Below are 19,587 nucleotides of genomic sequence, written 5' to 3'. Positions count from 1 at the left end.
AGCCTGGTGCAGCCAGGGATAGCTCCTCTTACGGAGGCCCAGGTGACTTCCTCTGACCCAATCTCAAAGGGTGTCTTGTAAAGGATATTATGAAGACAGCAGAGAGACTGGCAGCCAGGGATACACACACTAACTGAACTGAGTTGAAGTTCCATCCACACTCAAAACTACATGCTAAAGTTAGCTTTTTTTTTTGACACAAAAAAGTGACAAATAAAATGTGCATACGAGGTATTACGCAGGACAAGGAGACACTCAGTGAAGTTCAGTAAATGTATTTATTCATGGCAAACATTAATATTTCTCATCTTTAAATTCGTACACTACCTCCAGAAGTTTAACAGTCCTTAACCATGTGTCTTTTCCAACCTGTAGATCAAAGTCAACCAACCGGTAAAAGCTAGCCAGATCATTTTAGTCCACAAGTTGTCTTTCACGCAACGATTCAGTACCTCTGCTAGCATTCCTTTCACTCAACCCCAAATAATAAAAAATGCAACCCCTAATTTATACCCGTCAAACTGATTTATTTTTTCAACTCACTGACAAAAATAAATATATTAGTGAATATATACTCTGTTCAGCAGAACAGCAAGCGGAGCACGGATAAAAGATATGAACACTTGACGACAACAGGAGGATCTAACAAATCCACAGGAGCAAGAGACAAATTAGTTGTTCTAGCAGCAGCAACATTGTCTTTTTTACAGAACATGTTCAAATATACGGTTTACACCAAAGTGCAAATAGGTATGTACTGTATATAGCTTATACTGTATATTCATAATATGTTGTAATTTACTAAGTGTTCTTGCAAGGTTGAGGCTTTAGAGTATTATGGCACATTTCACAGGTCATACTATATCAACAATAGGTCATGCAAAGTTTACGATACACATATATATTTGGGGGACCAAAATGTTTAATTTATACATTAATGTTTGATAACATACATTTAAAAAGCATGACATTCATATTTGTATCAGGATATATGAAAGATAAAATATCTTCACCGCAATGCTCTCAAAGTGTGCTACCATAATCAACATTCTGAAACTGTACATCTAAGTACTCCTATGCCATAGGTCAGTAGTGCTGGGAAATTAAAAGCCTTGTTTGAGAACGAAAGACAACAGCCTGCCGAAACAATGGAAAATACAATTAAAACCAACCAACCAGTGCTTTTCTATCAACTCCCCACAACCCCTTAGGGATGGGTGAATTCTCTCCTCAACCTAGCACCAAAGCAACCTTTTCCACTGTAATTCTTGCACCAACTTAGCATTTTTACATATGTGTGTATATTACACACCGAGAGAACAAAACATTAGGGACACCTGCTCTTTCCATGATATAGACTGACCAGGTGAAAGCTATGATCCCTTATTGATGTAACTTGTTAAAGGGGAAGACACAGGTTAAAACATGATTTTTAAGCCTCGAGACATGGATTGTGTATGTGTGCCATTCAGAGGGTGAATGGGCAAAACAAAAGATGCAAGTGCCTTTGAAGGGGGTATGGTAGTAGGTGCCAGGCGCACCAGTTTGAGTGTGTCAAGAACTGCAATACTGCAGGGATTTTCACGCTCAACAGTTTCCTGTGTGCATCAACAATGGTCCACCACCCAAAGGACATCCAGCCAACTTGACAACTGTGGGAAGCATTGGAGTCAACATGGGCCAGCATCCCTATGGAACGCTTTCGACACCTTGTAGAGTCCATGCCCGACAAATTGAAGCTGTTCTGAGGGCAAAGGGAGGGTGCAACTGAATATTAGGAAGGTGTTCCTAATGTTCTGGACACTCAGTGTATAGCTATATATATTTTTATGTATATACCTAGTGTATAGCTATATATTTATGTATATAAGTCCAGTTTGTATACAATCCACAATCTCCGATGGGATCAAACCCACCTTGTTGTGACATGAAACCATCTCAGAAGGAGTGCATGCAAGAAGGCTGTTACCCAATTCAATGTTAGAAATCAGCACTGCGATTTGTGTGAGTGTACCGTTAGCCTTAAATTGTTTTCAGGGTAGAAAAAGACTCTCAAAATAGTAAGCTTCTCTCAATGAGGAAAAGACAGCCATCTCTGGCATGGATTCCTATCCCTCGTCCGTGTTGCTCTTTCCTCAATTTTTTTTCGGCATCTGGGAGCCTCCCAAGGATCTTACTCTGGAGTAAGGGCCTCATGCCTCGTTAAAGCGTGGTCCATTAACTTCTGTTAGGGATTCATCTGCAGTTGCTCTTAAAACAGATACCCTAGAAGTACTTGGATTATTTTTTTTTATTAAATAATTTTGTACATTGAATCATTTTTTGAGTTTTACATTTTGGTTTGATTATTGTTTTGTTTTCTTAAAGACAGAGTGATCTTAGGAGGACAAGCAATGTAAGAGAGAAATGTGTGAGAGCACAGTCTACTTCACTTGGCTGTCATCATCTGCACAAACTCTGCAAGGCAGAACAAAACAGGGAGAGAAAAAATGAGAAGAAATCCACAAGAATAAAGGGCATTCTGTTAACAATGATTATGGCACATTAATACGATTATTGGAACAAAGTAACATGAGGAATCAAGGTCTTCAATACTATTTTAAATTCAATGAGCAGTGATTCATTAGGCATGTTTTGTATAACTCCTTTCATTGCCTTTACTTTTAGCATCAAAGCAAAGAGAAATAAGGCACAACTGACAGGGGCAACAGTGGAAAGACACTAACTTCAGTGAACTCACAGTAGATCTGAGAGGAGGAGCAGGAAGAGGGAGAGAAAGGAGGAAAAAGGAGGACGAGGAAGTGGAGGAGGGAAGAACGCCCGGTTTTAAGAGAATCTTTAGCCCTTACTTAGCCCTCTGGTTTTCGCAGATCGGAAGGTACCAGAAGTCTTGGAAATACGGTGATAGTTAACGCCACCTTGGCTTGCAATGGGCTAAGGGGAGCTTCCACCTATCCGTTTCCTTTATATCTGCAAACACACGAATGGGAGAGGGGAAGGACATTGAGCTCACCTTCATAGTTGACCTGTCCGTCTCCGTCAATGTCGGCCTCGCGGATCATCTCGTCCACCTCCTCGTCTGTGAGCTTCTCCCCGAGGTTGGTCATGACATGCCGCAGCTCTGCCGCACTGATGTAGCCGTTCCCATCCTACAGGGAGAACAGGCTCATTCAATAGGCAAAGAGAGAAGGTTCTACATACAGTACTTTGACCTGATCTCATTCTGACAGGTTTCAACAAGACTTTTCTAACGGAACGATCAGTGACATCTCCCTCTTCCGAATAGAGCCCGGGTTTATCTGGTCTGCTGGCACATGAACATGTTCCCTGGCTGCCTCATCTTTGTGACAGCTAGAGATATGCATGGCTCTGGTCCGTCTGCTCACCCAGCCCCAGTCTGGCTTGATCTCTGGATCAAGCTCTGCCAAGACTCAAGAGCCGCAAAGGGAGAGATAATAAACAGAGCATGGGGATGCTGACACAGACTGGTGCCCTAGCAAACTGGCATTGTAGCAGTAACCAAGGTCCTTCAGGACTGTTGCACAAATGTCCACCAAAGACAAGGCCTGACAATCACACCACTCACATCCGATCCATCAATGAGGGTGCAAACAAACATCCGCAATACACACTAAATTTAAGTCTACACACACACTCCCAAAATCACATGGCTGTTGAAAAGGGGTTGCACGAAGCAATAAGCAATATAAGCCCAGACAATGAGCGCTCTCCATTAGCTTGTGACTCAGATTTCTGCACTGCAATAAGCCCCCATCCTGCACGCGGGTAACGTTATACTCCGCTCCCAAAAGACAAAGCCCTCCTCTCAGCAACACAGTTAAGAAGACATAACCAAGAAGACATAACCATGATGACAAACACTGGATTACAGAACATCAGGATGGCAGAGGCGCCGTAGTCCATCCCACATTCGACGTCACATTCTCTGAACATGAAGTGTTAGTTTTTGTTCAATCACTTTGGTGCAATTTTCACAAGTATGTGATACATTTTCACAATTCTAAGCACAAAAATCTAAACAGATAATCAAAAATGGCTCAAAACACTAAGCCCATTTCCAATTGACTGAGTACAACAATCAAAGCGGACGGTGTGGCGCATGCGTACCTTATCAAACACTCTGAAGGCTTCTCTGATCTCCTCCTCGCTGTCTGTGTCCTTCATCTTCCTCGCCATCATTGTCAGGAACTCTGGGAAGTCGATTGTCCCGTTACCTAAGGACGAACAAGACAGTCTTTATTTTACGTTTGTACACACACAATTTCATAATGCCGTGTTGAAATTTTGTCGGTACATTCTGGAATGAGCCCAAAGAGAGATATCTGTGCATCTGTGAGTACACGGGCAGCACCAGTGAGGCAATCTCCATTTCTAAGTAGTCAATTTTCTTCTTCCATTAAGTCTATGAGTTGGGCAAACAAACAAAGGTTGCAAACTACTGCCTAGGTGTGTTGTTTGAACAGATATAAAGCCAAGGTTGCCGATTTACTGCCACCTACAGTTATGGAATGTTTGCTCATGAGTATAATTCATTGGCTGATACCTCCTGATGGAATCATGTGATCCTTCCATAACCCATATGGAATTCCCACCCAGCTGACTACTTTAAAAATGGTGGAAGCCCTCAATGGCAATAGAGAGCAATAGTAATGGCGTCTTTTTGTAGGCATCAACTCTGCCAATGGCTCGTTGGTTTACCTTTATTAAATGCTTAGAAGATCTTATATGTTTTGTTCTATGAGAATCATCAGCTAACGTCACCTTTTGTGAATTTGGAAGCATTTATGTAATCAAAAACAAGCACATACAGGCTTCATAATTTTTACAGTCATGTTAACTGACTGATGAAAACGTATAAGATCCCCTAAGCCTGTGTTAACCTCAGACCTTATCTGCATTTATCCCGAAACCCCATTCATTTCCACCATAAGAATGGCTGAACGAACCTAAAGGCAAGTAATTTCTAGTTTTAGGACTACAAGCTAGCGAGCTCTATGTCCATGCCAAAAACGGGTTTTATTGATCTAGAGTCCTCCAACTCTATGGGTGAGCCTCTGTTGTGGTTGGAAACGATAGATATTTGAAATGTGATTCACCATGAAACCAGAGCCATGATGCCATCCAGGTGGGGCAGCAGGTAGCCTAGCGGATAAGGGCCAGTAATTATGCAGTGTGTGTGTGTCACCATTCATCCACTATGTGAAAGGGGTCAGCCTTGTTAGGTTCTGACCATACTTGTGCGTGCGTGTCAGCACATCAGTGTGTGTGTGTGTGTGTGTGTGTCATTGTACACATCTCTCGAATCTTACCATCGGCATCCACCTCGTTGATCATGTCCTGTAGCTCTGCCTCAGTAGGGTTCTGTCCCAGAGAGCGCATGACAGTGCCCAGCTCCTTGGTGGTGATGGTGCCGTCGCCGTCCTTGTCGAACAGTGAGAAGGCCTCCTTGAACTCTGATTAAGCAAACAGGGAACAGTGTGGGATTGGTGGAAATGCCTATATTGGCTAAGTCAATAGTCTACATGGTCTTCCTATCCTTGTCTCCTTTCCTTCATCTGCACTGATGTGAGAACTGGACAGCTAAGGGCAAATTCCCTGGATGCGTTCAACATACTGATTTCACACAATTTTTAGATCTGTGCAGATGACGAAAAAAGCTCTTAAAACTACTAAGAATGGTTGGTACAAGATTAGCAGCAGCTGTACAAACTAACAGGCAGAGTAGCCTAAATGTTGTCCACTACCATGAAGATGCATGACTATCTAAGCACCCACACTATCTGCCAAACGACAGCAACTCAATTCACTTTTACTAACTGGGATTGAAGAGCTTTGAATGGACAGAACCTCACTGTTCAGGGATAGTACTCACCAGCAATCTGCTCCTCAGTCAGTTGGTCAGCCTGTGAAGATGAGAGGAAGCAAGAGTGAGAGTTGTCCACGGCCGCAAACATATTATAGCCTGAAGCAAATTAAGTCACAATCACTTAGAGGCTGCTCTTTTACGCCTATGTGTAACCATACCTGCCCCACTGGATTCGCATGAGATGACAGTGATACTTTCACCCCTATAACCTCAGTGCTCACAGGCGTAGCATAACATTGTTCCTACACACGTTTACATGCACACCGTTATCCTATTATTATTAGGGATACTCAAGTATTCTGTTTTTGAGTTGACGCATACAGTACCATTTAAAAAAGTCTGGACACACCGACTCAATCAAGGGTTTTTCTTTTTTTTACACTAGAATAATAGTGAAAACATCAAAACTATGAAATAATACATATGGAATCATGTAGTAAACCCCCAAAAAAGGGTGGCATTCTCTCAACCAGCTGCGCCTGGAATGCTTTTCCAACAGTCTTAAAGGAGTTCCCACATATGCTGAGGACTTGTTGGCTGATTTTCCTTCACTTCGTGGTCCAACTCATCCCAAACCATCTCAATTGGGTTGATGTCGGGTGATTGTGGAGGCCAGGTCATCTGATGCAGCACTCCATCACTCTCCTTCTTGGTCAAATAGCCCTTACACAGCCTGGAGGTGTGTTGAGTCATTGTCCTGTTGAAAAACAAATGATAGTGGGACTAAGCGCAAACCAGATGGGATGGCGTATCGCTGCAGATGCTGTGGTAGCCATGCTGGTTAAGTGTGCCTTGAATTCTAAATAAATCCCAACAGTGTCAGCAGCAAAGCACACCATCACACCTCCATGCTTCACGGTGGGCACCACACACGCGGAGATCATCCGTTTACCTACTCTGCATCTCAAAAGGACTCAAATTTGGATAGATTCCCACCGGTCTAAATGTCCATTGCTCGTGTTTCTTAGCCCAAGCAAGTCTCTTCTTATTGGTGTCCTTTAGTAGTGGTTTCTTTGCAGCAATTCGACCAGGCCTAAATACCAGTCTCCTGTTGAGATGTGTCCATTACTTGAACTCGGTGAAGCATTTATTTGGTCTGCAATTTCTGAGGCTGGTAACTGTAATGAACTTATCCTCTGCAGCAGAGGTAACTCTGGGTATTCCTTTCCTGTGGCGGTCCTCATGGGAGCCAGTTTCATCATAGCGCTTGGTTTTTGTGACTGCTCTTGGAAAAAAAAATGTTCAAAGAGCGTGAAATTTTCCAGATTGACTGACCTTCATGTCTTAAAGTAATGATGTACCGTCGTTTCTCTTTGCTTATTTGAGCTGTTCTTGCCATAATATGGACTTGTTTTTTTTTACCAAATAGGGCTATATACTGTATACCAGTAGGTAGCCCTATACTTGGGTCACAACAACTGATTGGCTCAAACACAATAAGGAAAGGAATTCCACAAATGAACTTTTAACAAGGCACACCTGTTAATTGAAATGCATTCCAGGTGACTACCTCATGAAGCTGGTTGAGAGAATGCCAAGAGTGTGCAAAGCTGTCATCAAGGCGAAGGGTGGCTACTTTGAAGAATCTTAAATATATGTTGATTTGTTTAACACTTTTTGGGTTACTACCTGATTACATGTGTTATTTCATAGTTTTGATGTTTTTAGTATTTTTTTTTTTTACATTGTAGAATAATAGTTAAAAGAAAAACCTCTGGAATGAGTAGGTGTGTCCAAACTTTTGGCTGGTACTGTATGAACATATCCGGTTTACAATAACCGCAAAAGGCTTGTATCCTGGTTGAGAAATATGCTGATGTTAAGACAGGATATTAAGACAGGACACTGTGGCATGTAAAACATCTTATCCCGTTTACTGTTGTTTTTTGCGGTTTGCGCAGGCTGTTCCAAATATCATGGGTTTGGAGTGATGTTTTCATCTGACAGTCAAACAAATCACTTCAAAAAAGTAGGCTCCCCACACAGTTAGATCCACCGTAATTCATTTAGCTGATATTCCGTACTTTCAACCCTAAGTTTCTGCTTATAATTTGACATTTGGCAGGCCATTTGTTTGTCAACTGTAGTTAGGCTGTGACAGAAGAGAAAGTGCATGCATCTAGACTAAATACAGTAGTGCTCACCAGAATGTCTTACATAGAATGAATGCATTAGTAATCTAGTTAACACCAATAAAGTTGTCTGTTTTGTTTAGGCACCGGACGCAGGGGGGGGGGGGGATGCAATAACTCCAAAACAGTGGAAAATCGGTCCTGTGCAAAATGTAATCAGTTTGAGCGATTCTAAGGAAATTAAAAGTTGAGAAAACAATGAATGTCTTCAGTTGCATACTTTGTGGTTGAAAAACTGTGTGCTTGCATAACAGCGTCAAAGATAACATGTCTCAAGAGATGCTGAAAGAACGAAATCCAATTTCTCCAGTCCTGTTCCCGAGTCAAAATGAACATTTACTGTATACATTTTACTGCAAGAAATTGATAATTCTGCAGGAGTTAAGTTAAGGACTGGCCCCTTTTTTTCCAATTTTCACCTGAAATGACATACCCAAATCTAACTGCCTGTAACTCAGGCCCTGAAACAAGGATATGCATATTAACATGGTACCATTTGAAAGGAAACACTTCGAAGTTTGTGGAAATGCGAAAGGAATGTAGGAGAATAACACAATAGATCTGGTAAAAGATAATACAAAGAAAGAAAAAAAAACGTTATTTTTATTTCTTTGGAACAATCATCTTCGAAATGCAAGAGAAAGGCCATAATGTATTATTCCAGCCAAGGTAACAATTTAGATTTAGGCCACTAAAGGCAGTAGTATATGTGCAAAGCTTTAAATTGATCCAATGAACCATTGCATTTCTGTTCAAAATGTTGTATCAAGACTGCCCAAATGTGCCTAATTTGTTTATTAATAACTTTGTTCAACTGTGCACTCTCCTCAAACAATAAAATAGTATTATTTCACTGTTATAACTACTGTAAATTGGACAGCGCAGTTAGATTAACAAGAATTTAAGCTTTCTGCCAATATCAGATTTGTCCTGGGAAATGTTCTTGTTACTTACAACCTCACGCTAATCGCATTAGCCTACGTTAGCTCCACCGTCCCGCAGGGGACCCATCAATCCTGAAGTTAATACAGTGCCTTCAGAAAGTATTCAGACCCCTTGACTTTTTCCACATTTTATTACAGCCTTACTCAAATGAATTAAATTGCTTCCCCCCCCTGCATCAATGTACACACAATACCCCATAATGACCAAGCAAAAACAGGTTTAGACATTTTTGCACATAAAAAATATTGGGGCGGCAGGTAGCCTAGTGGTTAGAGAGTTGGATCAGTAACAGAAAGGTTGCAAGATCGAATCCCCGAGCTGACAAGGTAAAAATCTATCATTCTGCCTCTGAACAAGGCAGTTAACCCACTGTTCCTAGGCCATCATTGAAAATAAGAATTTGTTCTTAACTGATTTGCCTACTTAAATACAAGGTAAAAAAAATAAAATGACATTTACATTAGTAATCAGACCCTTTACTCAGTACTATGTTGAAGCACCTTTGGCAGCGATTATACAGCCTCGAGTAGTCTTGGGGATGACGCTACAAGCTTGGCACACCTGTATTTGGGGAGTTTTTCCTCCTCCTTTGCAGACCCGCTCAAGCGCCGTCAGGTTGGATGGGGAGCTTCAGAGATGTTCGATCGGGTTCGAGTCCGGGCTCGGCTCTGGCTGGGCCACTCAAAGACATTGAGACTTGTCCCAAAGCCACTCCTGAGTTGTCTTGGATGGTTGCTTAGGGTTATTGTCTTGTAGGAAGGTGCACCTTTGCACCAGCCTGAGGTCCTGAGCGCTCTGGAGCAGGTTTTCGTCAAGGATCTTGTTCATCTTTCCCTCGATCTTGACTAGTCTCCCAGTCCCTCCCTCTGAAAAACATACCCACAGCATGATGCTGCCACCACGCTTTACCTTAGGGATGGTTCCAGGTTTCCTCCAGACGTGACACTTGGCATTCAGGCCAAAGAGTCCAATCTTGGTTCCATCAGACCAGAGAATCTTGTTTCTCAATTCCAATTAGGCTGCCATGTGCCTTTTACTGAGGAGTGGCTTCCGTCTGGTCACTCTACCATAAAGACCTGATTGGTGGAGTGCTGCAGAGATGGGAGAACCTTCCAGAAGGACAACCATCTCCAAAGAGCAACTCTGGAGCTCTGTCAGAGCGACCATCGGGTTCTTGGTCACCTCCCTAACAAAAGCCTTTCTCCCCCGAATACTCAGTTCGGCCGGGCGACCAACTCTAGGAAGAATTGAGTTCGAATACGCATACTAACCGCACTGTGAGATGAATTGAGTATATAGTATGGATATACAGTGGTGGCCAAAAGTTTTGAGAATAATGTGTCACTTTCCACAGACTGCTGCTTCAGTGTCTTTAGATATTTTTGTCAGATGTTACTCTGGAATACTGAAGTATAATTACAAGCATTTCATAAGTGTCAAAGGCTTTTATTGACAATTACATGAAGTTGATGCAGAGTCAATATTTGCAGTGTTGACCTCTGGCATGCTGTCAATTAACTTCTGGGCCACATCCTGAATGATGACAGCCCATGCTTGCATAATCAATGCTTGGAGTTTGTCAGAATGTGTGGGTTTTTGTTAGTACACCCGCCTCGGAGGATTGACCACAAGTTCTCAATGGGATTAAGGTCTGGGGAGTTCTGGCCATGGACCCAAAATATCAATGTTTTGTTCCGAGCCACTTAGTTATCACTTTTGCCTTATGGCAAGGTGCTCCATCATGCTGGAAAAGGCATTCTTCGTCACCAAACTGTTCCTGGATGGTTGGGAGAAGTTGCTCTCGGAGGATGTGTTGGTACCATTCTTTATTCATGGCTGTGTTCTTAGGCAAAATTGTGAGTGAGACCCCTCCCTTGGCTGAGAAGCAACCCCACACATGAGTGGTCTTAGGATGCTTTACTGTAGGCATGACACAGGACTGATGGTAGCGCTCACCTTGTCTTCTCCGGACAAGCTTTTTTCCGGATGCCCCAAGCAATCGGAAAGGGGATTCATCAGAGAAAATGACTTCACCCCAGTCCTCGGCAGTCCAATCCCTGTACCTTTTGCAGAATATCAGTCTGTCCCTGATGTTTTTCCTGGAGAGAAGTGGCTTCTTTGCTGCCCTTCTTGACACATCCAAAAGTCTTCGCCTCACTGTGCGTGCAGATGCACTCACACCTGCCTGCTGCCATTCCTGAGCAAGCTCTGTACTGGTGGTGCCCCGATCCCGCAGCTGAATCAACTTTAGGAGACGGTCCTGGTGCTTGCTGGACTTTCTTGGGTGCCCTGAAGGCTTCTTCACAACAATTTAACCGCTCTCCTTGAAGTTGTTGATGATCTGATAAATGGTTGATTTAGGTGCAATCTTACTGGCAGCGATATCCTTGCCTGTGAAGCCCTTTTTGTGCAAAGCAATGATGACGGCACGTGTTTCCTTGCAGGTAACCATGGTTGACAGAGGAAGAACAATGATTCCAAGCACCACCCTCCTTTTGAAGCTCCAGTCTGTTATTCGAACTCAATCAGCATGACAGAGTGATCTCCAGCCTTGTCCTTGTCAACACTCACACCTGTGTTAACGAGAGAGTCACTGACATGATGTCAGCTGGTCCTTTTGTGGCAGGGCCGAAATGCAGTGGAAATGTTTTTTGGGGGATTCAGTTCATTTGCATGGCAAAAAGGGACTTTGCAATTAATTGCAATTCATCTGATCACTCTTCATAACATTCTGGAGTATATGCAAATTGCCATCAAACAAACTGAGGCAGCAGACTTTGTGAAAATTAATATGTGTCATTCTCAAAACTTTTGGCCACGACTGTAGTTAGTATGCCAAAAGTTCCCGGATGTTATACTAAATTTGCCAAAATACGAAGTATACATGAAGTGGACACTATTTCTGTGCTTTTAAAGGACCATAATGCAATTAATCAGAAAATGGGCGTGGCTTCACATTTTCAGATTTAAAGAAAATGTCAGAAAATATTAGGGCTGGGCGATAAATCAATAATTAGAGGTAATTACTTTCCTCAACAATATAAAAACGTTTAGATTCCTTTTCGATAATGTCGATATAGAATAACTAGGTACAGCAGTCCATTTCACCTCTGTGACGCAGAAGGAACGTGCGGAGAAGTGACAATATACACATGGAGAGGTGCTAAAAACCACTTAGCACCTCGAGTGATGGAGTAGCCACTATTAACCACAAAAAATGAGTGATGTAGGTGAAAAAACAGTGGCAGTGATAGCCATGGAGAAGGAGCAGCTTCCAACAAAGAAATTATTGATAAAAAGGGTTAAACTGTTCAGTAATTTGGAAGAGGTTTGGCTTTTTGAAACCCAACAAAGAGCAGAACTATGTTCGGAGCAAATTGTGCTGTAGACAGGTGTCTACGAAGTCTGGTAATACGACAAACCTTTCTCAACATCTGAAGCAAAAATCACTCTTTGGAACATGCAGGAAATTTGAGTTTGCGCCACGGTATTGAAAAAAAACTCAAGCACCAGCCAATCTAGGGGTGTTTGCCCGAAGCAGTCAACACAGACAGGGTTTATGCCCTACAAGCAAACATTGAAAAGACAAAGACATCAAATGCTATTATGCATTGCATTGCTAAGGACATGCTACCAATTAGCACAGTAGAAAAGGAAGGTTTCAAGAGGCTTATCAATTTAATTGACCCCAGGTACGTGCTCCCTGGCCGCAAACATGGAACAATTTTCCTTCAAGTATAATTTTATGTTTGCTCACAATTTAAAAAAATTTAACCTTTAATTAACTAGGCAAGTAAGTTAAGAACAACTACTTATTTACAAAGAACAACTACTTATTTACAATGACGGCCTATCGTGGAACAGTGGGTTAACTGCCTTGTTCAGGGGTAGAATGACAGATTTTTACCTTGTCAGCTCGGGGATTCGATCTAGCAACCTTTCAGTTACTGGCCCAACGCTCTAACCACGGTTTGTTCAGGCATTCTTGAGTTTGAAGCAGATATGCACCTTTTAGACTAATCAAATAATGTATCGTGATAATTATCGTTATCGAATGGAAAAAAAAATATAGATATCGTGATAATTTATTGGCCATATCGCCCAGCCCTAGAAAATATGCAGCCGAAATCCGACACAAATTCATTGCTTTAACTAATTATGACAAATGTTATGAAAATGTGGAGCAATGTAATAAAGGAATGACTTTTCAAATTAGTTCCGTTATGTTGGTTGACAATTTGTTAGCTACGCTAGCCTTACGAACCGCATAGCATTACAGCGGTATGTACTGGTATGTTAGCTAGTTACCTAACGTTAGTTGGCTACTAATACATCGAACTTGCCAAGCAGTATATCAACTACCCAACGTTTGACTTGATTATTCACATCATTCTTAGCTAAGTGATATTGTCGTTGTGCGTTTCAATGGACATTGTTAATTCTGGCCATCTACTCCGATTTTAGAGCACTGCTGAATTTACGAACGCTCAACACCCGTTGAATATGGCCAATGTCAAATGTCAGCAAAAATGTATTTAATTTTTTTAAATGTATTATTAATTTAAAAAAAAATAAGTTGCCAGCAGCACAGTTAGTCACTAACGCTCTGCTAGGGTGAGTAAAATAGTCAGAGTAAGGTGTTCTCTCATTTGTGTATGGAAGTAGATAGCGTTGGTGATTGACTGCCGTTGAATGCTTGGATCAACCCTACCCTTCGGCCAGAGCGCCCAGTGTGTGCTCTGAACACTCCAAGAGCGAAACACGAACGGACAATCTGACAACGCTCTGGATTTATGAACACCCAGAGCGCACTCTGGCACTCCAGATTGAATTTACTAACACCCGAAATTGTAAAATGTTTAGCTAACAAACTAGCAAGATGTTGCATAGCAACAGCATCAACTTCCAGTACAGACAAAGCTCTAGCACTCAACTGAAATGATACTGTTTGTTTACGGTATACTAAAATGAACTAATAGTATGTAGTATATGCTCATTAAGCATGTAGTATACAGTATGCTAGGATGGGTATTTGAACACAGCTTTGGTGGTTCCAAACTTCTTTCATGTTTTGGTACCCTTCCCCAGATCTGTGCCTTGACCCAATCCTGTCTCGGAGCTCTACAGACAATTCCTTTGACCCCATGGCTTGGTTTTTGCTCTTACATGCACGGTCTAATGTGGGACCTTATACAGATAGGCGTGTGCCTTTCCAAATCATGTCCAATCAATTGAATTTGCCACAGGTGGACTCCAATCAAGTTGTAGAAACATCTCAAGGATGATCAATAGAAACAGGATGCACCTGAGCTGAATTGAGTCTCACAGCAAAAGGGTCTGAATACTTACACGACCGGTCATAGTTTGGGGTCACTTAAAAATGTCCTTGTTTTCCATGAAAACATACATGAAATTAGCTGCAAAATGAATATGAAATATAGTCGTTGACAAGGTTAAAAATAACGGTTTGTAATTGAAATAGTAATTGTGTCCTTCAAACTTTGCTTTCGTCAAATAATCCTTCATGTGCAGCAACTACAGCCTTGCAGACCTTTGGCATTCTAGTTGTCAATTTGTTGAGGTAATCTGAAGAGATTTCACCCCGTGCTTCCTGAAGCACCTCCCACAAGTTGGATTGGCTTGATGGGCACTTCTTACGTACCATACGGTCAAGCTGCTCCCACAACAGCTCAATAAGGTTGAGATCCAGTGACTGTGCTGGCCTCTCCACTATAGACAGAATACCAGCTGACTGCTTCCTCCCTAAATAGTTCTTGCATAGTTTGGAGCTGTGCTTTGGGTCATTGTCCTGTTGTAGGAGGAAATGAGCTCCAATTAAGCACCATCCACAGGGTATGGCACAGTGTTGAAAAATGGAGTGATAGGGATCTTGAAGGAGGGCTTTTACCCCATACAAATCTCCCACTTTACCAACACCAAAGCACCCCTAGACAATCACATTGCCTCCACCATGCTTGACAGATGGCGTCAAGCAGTCCTCCAGCATCTATTCCTTTTTTCTCCATCTCTCAGATGTTCTTCTTTGCGATCCAAACACATCAAACTTAGTAAAAAAAAGTGTTATGGACAGACAAATCTATCTTCCTCTGTCCAGTGTGTGTTCTTTTGCCCATCTTAATCTTTTATTTTTATTGGCCAGTCTGAGATATGGCTTTTCTTTGCAACTCTGCCTAGAAGGCCAGCATCCCGGAGTCACCTCTGCACTGTTGACATTGAGACTGTTGTTTTGCAGGTACTACTTAATGAAGCTGCCAGTTGAGGACTTGTGAGGCGTCGGTTTCTCAAACTAGACACTCTAATGTACTTGTCCTCTTGCTCAGTTGTGCACCGGGGCCTCCCACTCCTCTTTCTATTCCGGTTAGAGCCAGTTTGCACTGTTCTGTGAAGGGAGTAGTACACAGCGTTGTACGAGATCTTCAGTTTCTTGGCAATTTCTCACATGGAATATCCTTCATTTCTCAGAACAAGAATAGACTGATGAGTTTCAGAAGAAAGTTATTTGTTTCTGGCCATTTTGAGCCTCGAACCCACAAATGTTGATGCTCCAGATACTCAACTAGTCTAAAGGCCAGTTTTATTGCTTCTTTGAATCAGAACAACAGTTTTCAGCTGTTCTAACAAAATTGCAAAGGTGTTTTCTAATGATCAATTAGCCTTTTAAATTGATAAACTTGGATTAGCTAACACAATGTGCCATTGGAACACAGGAGTGATGGTTGCTGATAATGGGCCTCTGTACGCCTTTGTAGATACTCCATTAAACAACAAAAAATAAATCTGTTGTTTCCAGCTACAAGTTATTTACAACATTAACAATGTCTACACTTTATTTCTGATCAATTTGATGTTATTTTAACGAACCAAAAAAACAAAAACATTTCTAAGTGACCCCAAACTTTTGAACGGTAGTGTATGTAAATAAGCTAGTTCTGTATTTATTTATTTTTTCTCAATACATTCGCAAAAATTTCTAAAAACCTGTTTTTGCCTTGTCATTATGGGGTATGGTGTGTCGATTGAGGGGAAACAATTAATTCAATCCATTTTAGAATAAGGCTGTAACGTAACAAAATGTAGACAAAGTCAAGGGGTCTGAATACCTTCCAAATGCACTTTCTTATATCAAGTCATGGATACAGGGATACTCGTGAGTGGGATATCAAAAGGTGCATCTAAAACAGCTTAACCCAAATAAGACCTTAAGCAGGATATGAGCTACTATCTGGAATACTGTGCGCATGTAAACGTGGTCACTAATTTCAGGCCAGTTAGCGGTTTCCCGCCAATTAGATCTGTATCTAGTACATGACATTTCAAATCAAATCCAGGTGCATGGAAATGCTTGTGTTTCTAGCTACAACAGTGCAGTAATTCCTAGCAAAAAATAAATACACACATAATCCATTAAAATAAAGAAATATCAGAACGAGCGACGTCAGAGACCATCAGTTGAGGACGAGGTCTTATCAGGCCTGTCTGAGTCAGTCAACCAGCACATTTCAGGCTGAGGAAGTGTGATGAGGTTTGGGTATAAATACACCTCAGTGCGCATGCTATAATTAGCGCGGCACGAACAGGGTCGCCAATGTAGCACACTGACTATTACTACCTCTGTTGCTTTTTGTGAGTCTCCGTCATTATACATATATAATTTATTGCTTGAGAGTGAAAGTGTGCATACCAGTGAAAGTGTGGGCGACCCCCCCCCCCCCCCCCAAAAAAAAACAAGGGGACAGGTTATTGTGCATATAGCCGTCAGAAAGGAGCACAGACATATACCAACACATGTTCATAACAATTAAAGGAAAATTCCACCCAAAAACAATATTTTGAATTTATTTCATTAGTACATTGTTCACAAAGTCTCAAAATGTCTTGCTTGTCAGCAATCAAGTTAAGATATGCAAATTTCATCCCGAGTGGCGCAGCAGTCTAAGGCACTGCATCGCAGTGCTTGAGGCGTCACTACAGACCCGGGTTTGATCCCAGGCTGTGACACAGCTGGCCGTGACCAGGAGACCCATAAGGCGGCGCACAATCGGCCCAGCGTCATCCGGGTTAAGGGAGGGTTTGACCAGCCGGGATTTCCTTGTCTCATCGCGCTCTAGTGCCGGATGCCTGCAAACTGACTACGGTCGCCAGCAGGACGGTGTTTCCTCCGACACATTGGTGCTTCTGGCCTCTGGGTTAATCGAGCAGTGTGTCAAGAAGCAGTAGGGCTTGGCAGGGACGCGTTTCGGGGGAACACATGGCTCTTGACCGTTGCCTCTCCCGAGTCCGTAGGGGAGTTGCAGCAATAAGATAAGACTAACTGCCAATTGGATATCATGAAAAGGTGTAAAAGTACAAACAAAAAAAATCATATGATTCTGCGTTTTGCACATGTTCATTCCAGTTAAAGAATTTAGCCTAGGACATGTGCTTTGCTCCATCTCAGTGAGTCATCAGGTTGGGAGGGGGAAGGAAAGGGCAGCAAGCAGACTGCAGCGCATTCTATCCACGCAGAGGGTGGATGAATCAAGCAGTGGTTGAGGAGCATTTACAAGGCAGTGTCAAACACCAAATGGCTCGGGAAAACAGTGTTGCATTTGAGCAGTATTGATATCCCATGTACCATTATGTACAGTCCTGGTTAAAGGCTGTTCATTCCATATTCACAGTGGTGGTAAAGTGGTGCTGCCTCATTTTTGGGGGCAGATGGCAAGATATTCAGATTTGCAGTTGTGTCTTATCCTTTGGTGCAAAACAAACCACCATGAATAATAGACTTAGCTCCAATGCCTTACTTTCGTCCCGCTGAACAGCAATTATGAGGGATAAAGCAGGGCATAGGAGGACATCGCAAGGTCTTTTAGAGTCTTTTTCGCATTTTTGCAGAAGCATGCACTGCGGATCCCGTGTCAGTATACTGCACCAACCATGTGGTTCACTGCAGAGGGGAGGAATGCGTGTGGTAGAGGGGCGAGAAAGGAGGGGTGGCAACGAAGATCATTCACGAACAGCAGACTGCGGATCAACGTGGTGGTGCAATACGCAACACCATGACGAAAGACTCAAATAACGCGTCGCTATTGCCATCTCAATTTGCGCAACAAAACGATGCACAACAAGTATTACTAGCTATATCACATTGCCAGCTAGCTGTGTAATTGGAAACATGACAGAACACTGGTTCGCTTGTTGCGCACAAGCCATCAGCTGCCTTGGGACAGTACAATCTTGGCATTGTTCATTGCAAAATACAAATGAACTGACTCATGTCTATATAACTAATGTTTCTAATGAAAACAATTATTTAGATGGCTAGCTAACCAGCCAACTAATACTATCGATTAAGTTCATTAAATTAGCAGTGTGTTTGGGTTTTATTACATCAAACAGCGCTATGCTTCTGCCTTAACCACCAAGCCCGATAAGCGAAACCAATGACCTTAACTAGCTAACAGTATGTAAAATTAGCCATGGCTAACGTTAATCAGATAGTCATGCCTCATACGTTTTGCCTTGGCAAGGAATACGTGACCACAATCAAGCATGTTCTTATTGTCTATCATCCTCTGAGTCCTTATGATCTTGTCCAACTGCAAGTTATTGCATTCCAACGTCGAGCCAACAGCCCGGTCAGGTGGTGATATCAACAGTTGAGCAGCCAGCCCGACAAACTTTTTCAGTCACACCTTATTTAGCTAGCTAGTTTACGGATAGCAAGCTAGTTATAACTATAGACTTTGCTCGAACCCAATACGAAGTCATGTTAGCGAGATAGCATACGCTTGGCTTTGTCTGTGGGTTGAATGAGTGTAGCAAGCTAGCTAGCAAAACGGTGGCTATACTCACCATTTTATTATGTTAGGTCTTCGCACTTTGAAAATGTGAATGACTAAATAGTCAATGTCCCCCTCGTTGCTGGCAAACCAACTGTAGCCAACGTATGTATCGTTGTTTAGTGCTGAAAAACAATTCGCTAGAGGTATACAGTCCCTTCTCTGTGAAGTTGCCCGGAAACACTAGGGACCGCGTCACTGCCGATGTGGCCTCATTTGCACTATATCGCTCCGCGAAGTGACATCTTTCACCCTCCCCTCCTCCAACGAACCGGCCAATCTTAAAACTGCACACCACAAAAGCGTCAGAATATAATCACGTATTCACCTTATATTGACCACTGCACTCACTGAAATTGCCTAGCACGTCCCCTGTTACTCATCAAAAAATAAAGTCATTGTACTATTTGCACGAATCGCGCAAAGATACTGCAGGATTCTGTGTGATGAGAAGCAGACGCGCCCATTACTTCAAGTCTATCGAAGCGGTGAACAGACAATATTTGAAATGGATATACATTGTCAATTTGATAGCTATTATTTTTGATCAAGTATGACCACAGTTGTGTAATGAGATGAACTTCAACTTGGCTAATGTAAAGAAGATCCTCATTGGCCCAGAGAAATGGGTAGAAAAGTACCCGGTTTTGTAATTGGCTGGTTGTAAACTGCATTGCGCCAAATTGGATGTATGCATTGCAAGACTAATGACTTTATAATTTTATGTTGTATAAATCGTTCGCTTTGCGCTATTACAGGTTTTGAATATGCTGATTTC

At 42.2% G+C, this 19,587-nt stretch overlaps 1 protein-coding gene across 1 annotated transcript; it reads right to left on the bottom strand.

Moving 5' to 3' along the window:
* Window positions 1-259: 259 nt before the first annotated feature.
* Window positions 260-19,067, bottom strand: LOC106612378 (calmodulin 3a (phosphorylase kinase, delta)). The gene is made up of 6 exons (XM_014213459.3): window positions 18,823-19,067; window positions 5,894-5,924; window positions 5,331-5,474; window positions 4,129-4,235; window positions 3,014-3,149; window positions 260-2,457 (listed from the first exon to the last, which is right to left on the bottom strand). The coding sequence occupies exons 1-6, from the start codon at window positions 18,823-18,825 to the stop codon at window positions 2,429-2,431; spliced, it is 450 nt and encodes a 149-aa protein (XP_014068934.1). The 5' UTR covers window positions 18,826-19,067; the 3' UTR covers window positions 260-2,428.
* Window positions 19,068-19,587: the final 520 nt, after the last annotated feature.

The sequence above is a fragment of the Salmo salar genome, chromosome 09 (assembly GCF_965601325.2).
Source record: "Salmo salar chromosome 09, fSalSal1, whole genome shotgun sequence".
In the NCBI taxonomy this organism is placed as follows: domain Eukaryota; kingdom Metazoa; phylum Chordata; class Actinopteri; order Salmoniformes; family Salmonidae; genus Salmo; species Salmo salar.
The sequence above is the reverse complement of the archived record's forward strand: the minus strand, read 5'-3'. Positions and strand labels throughout refer to the sequence as shown.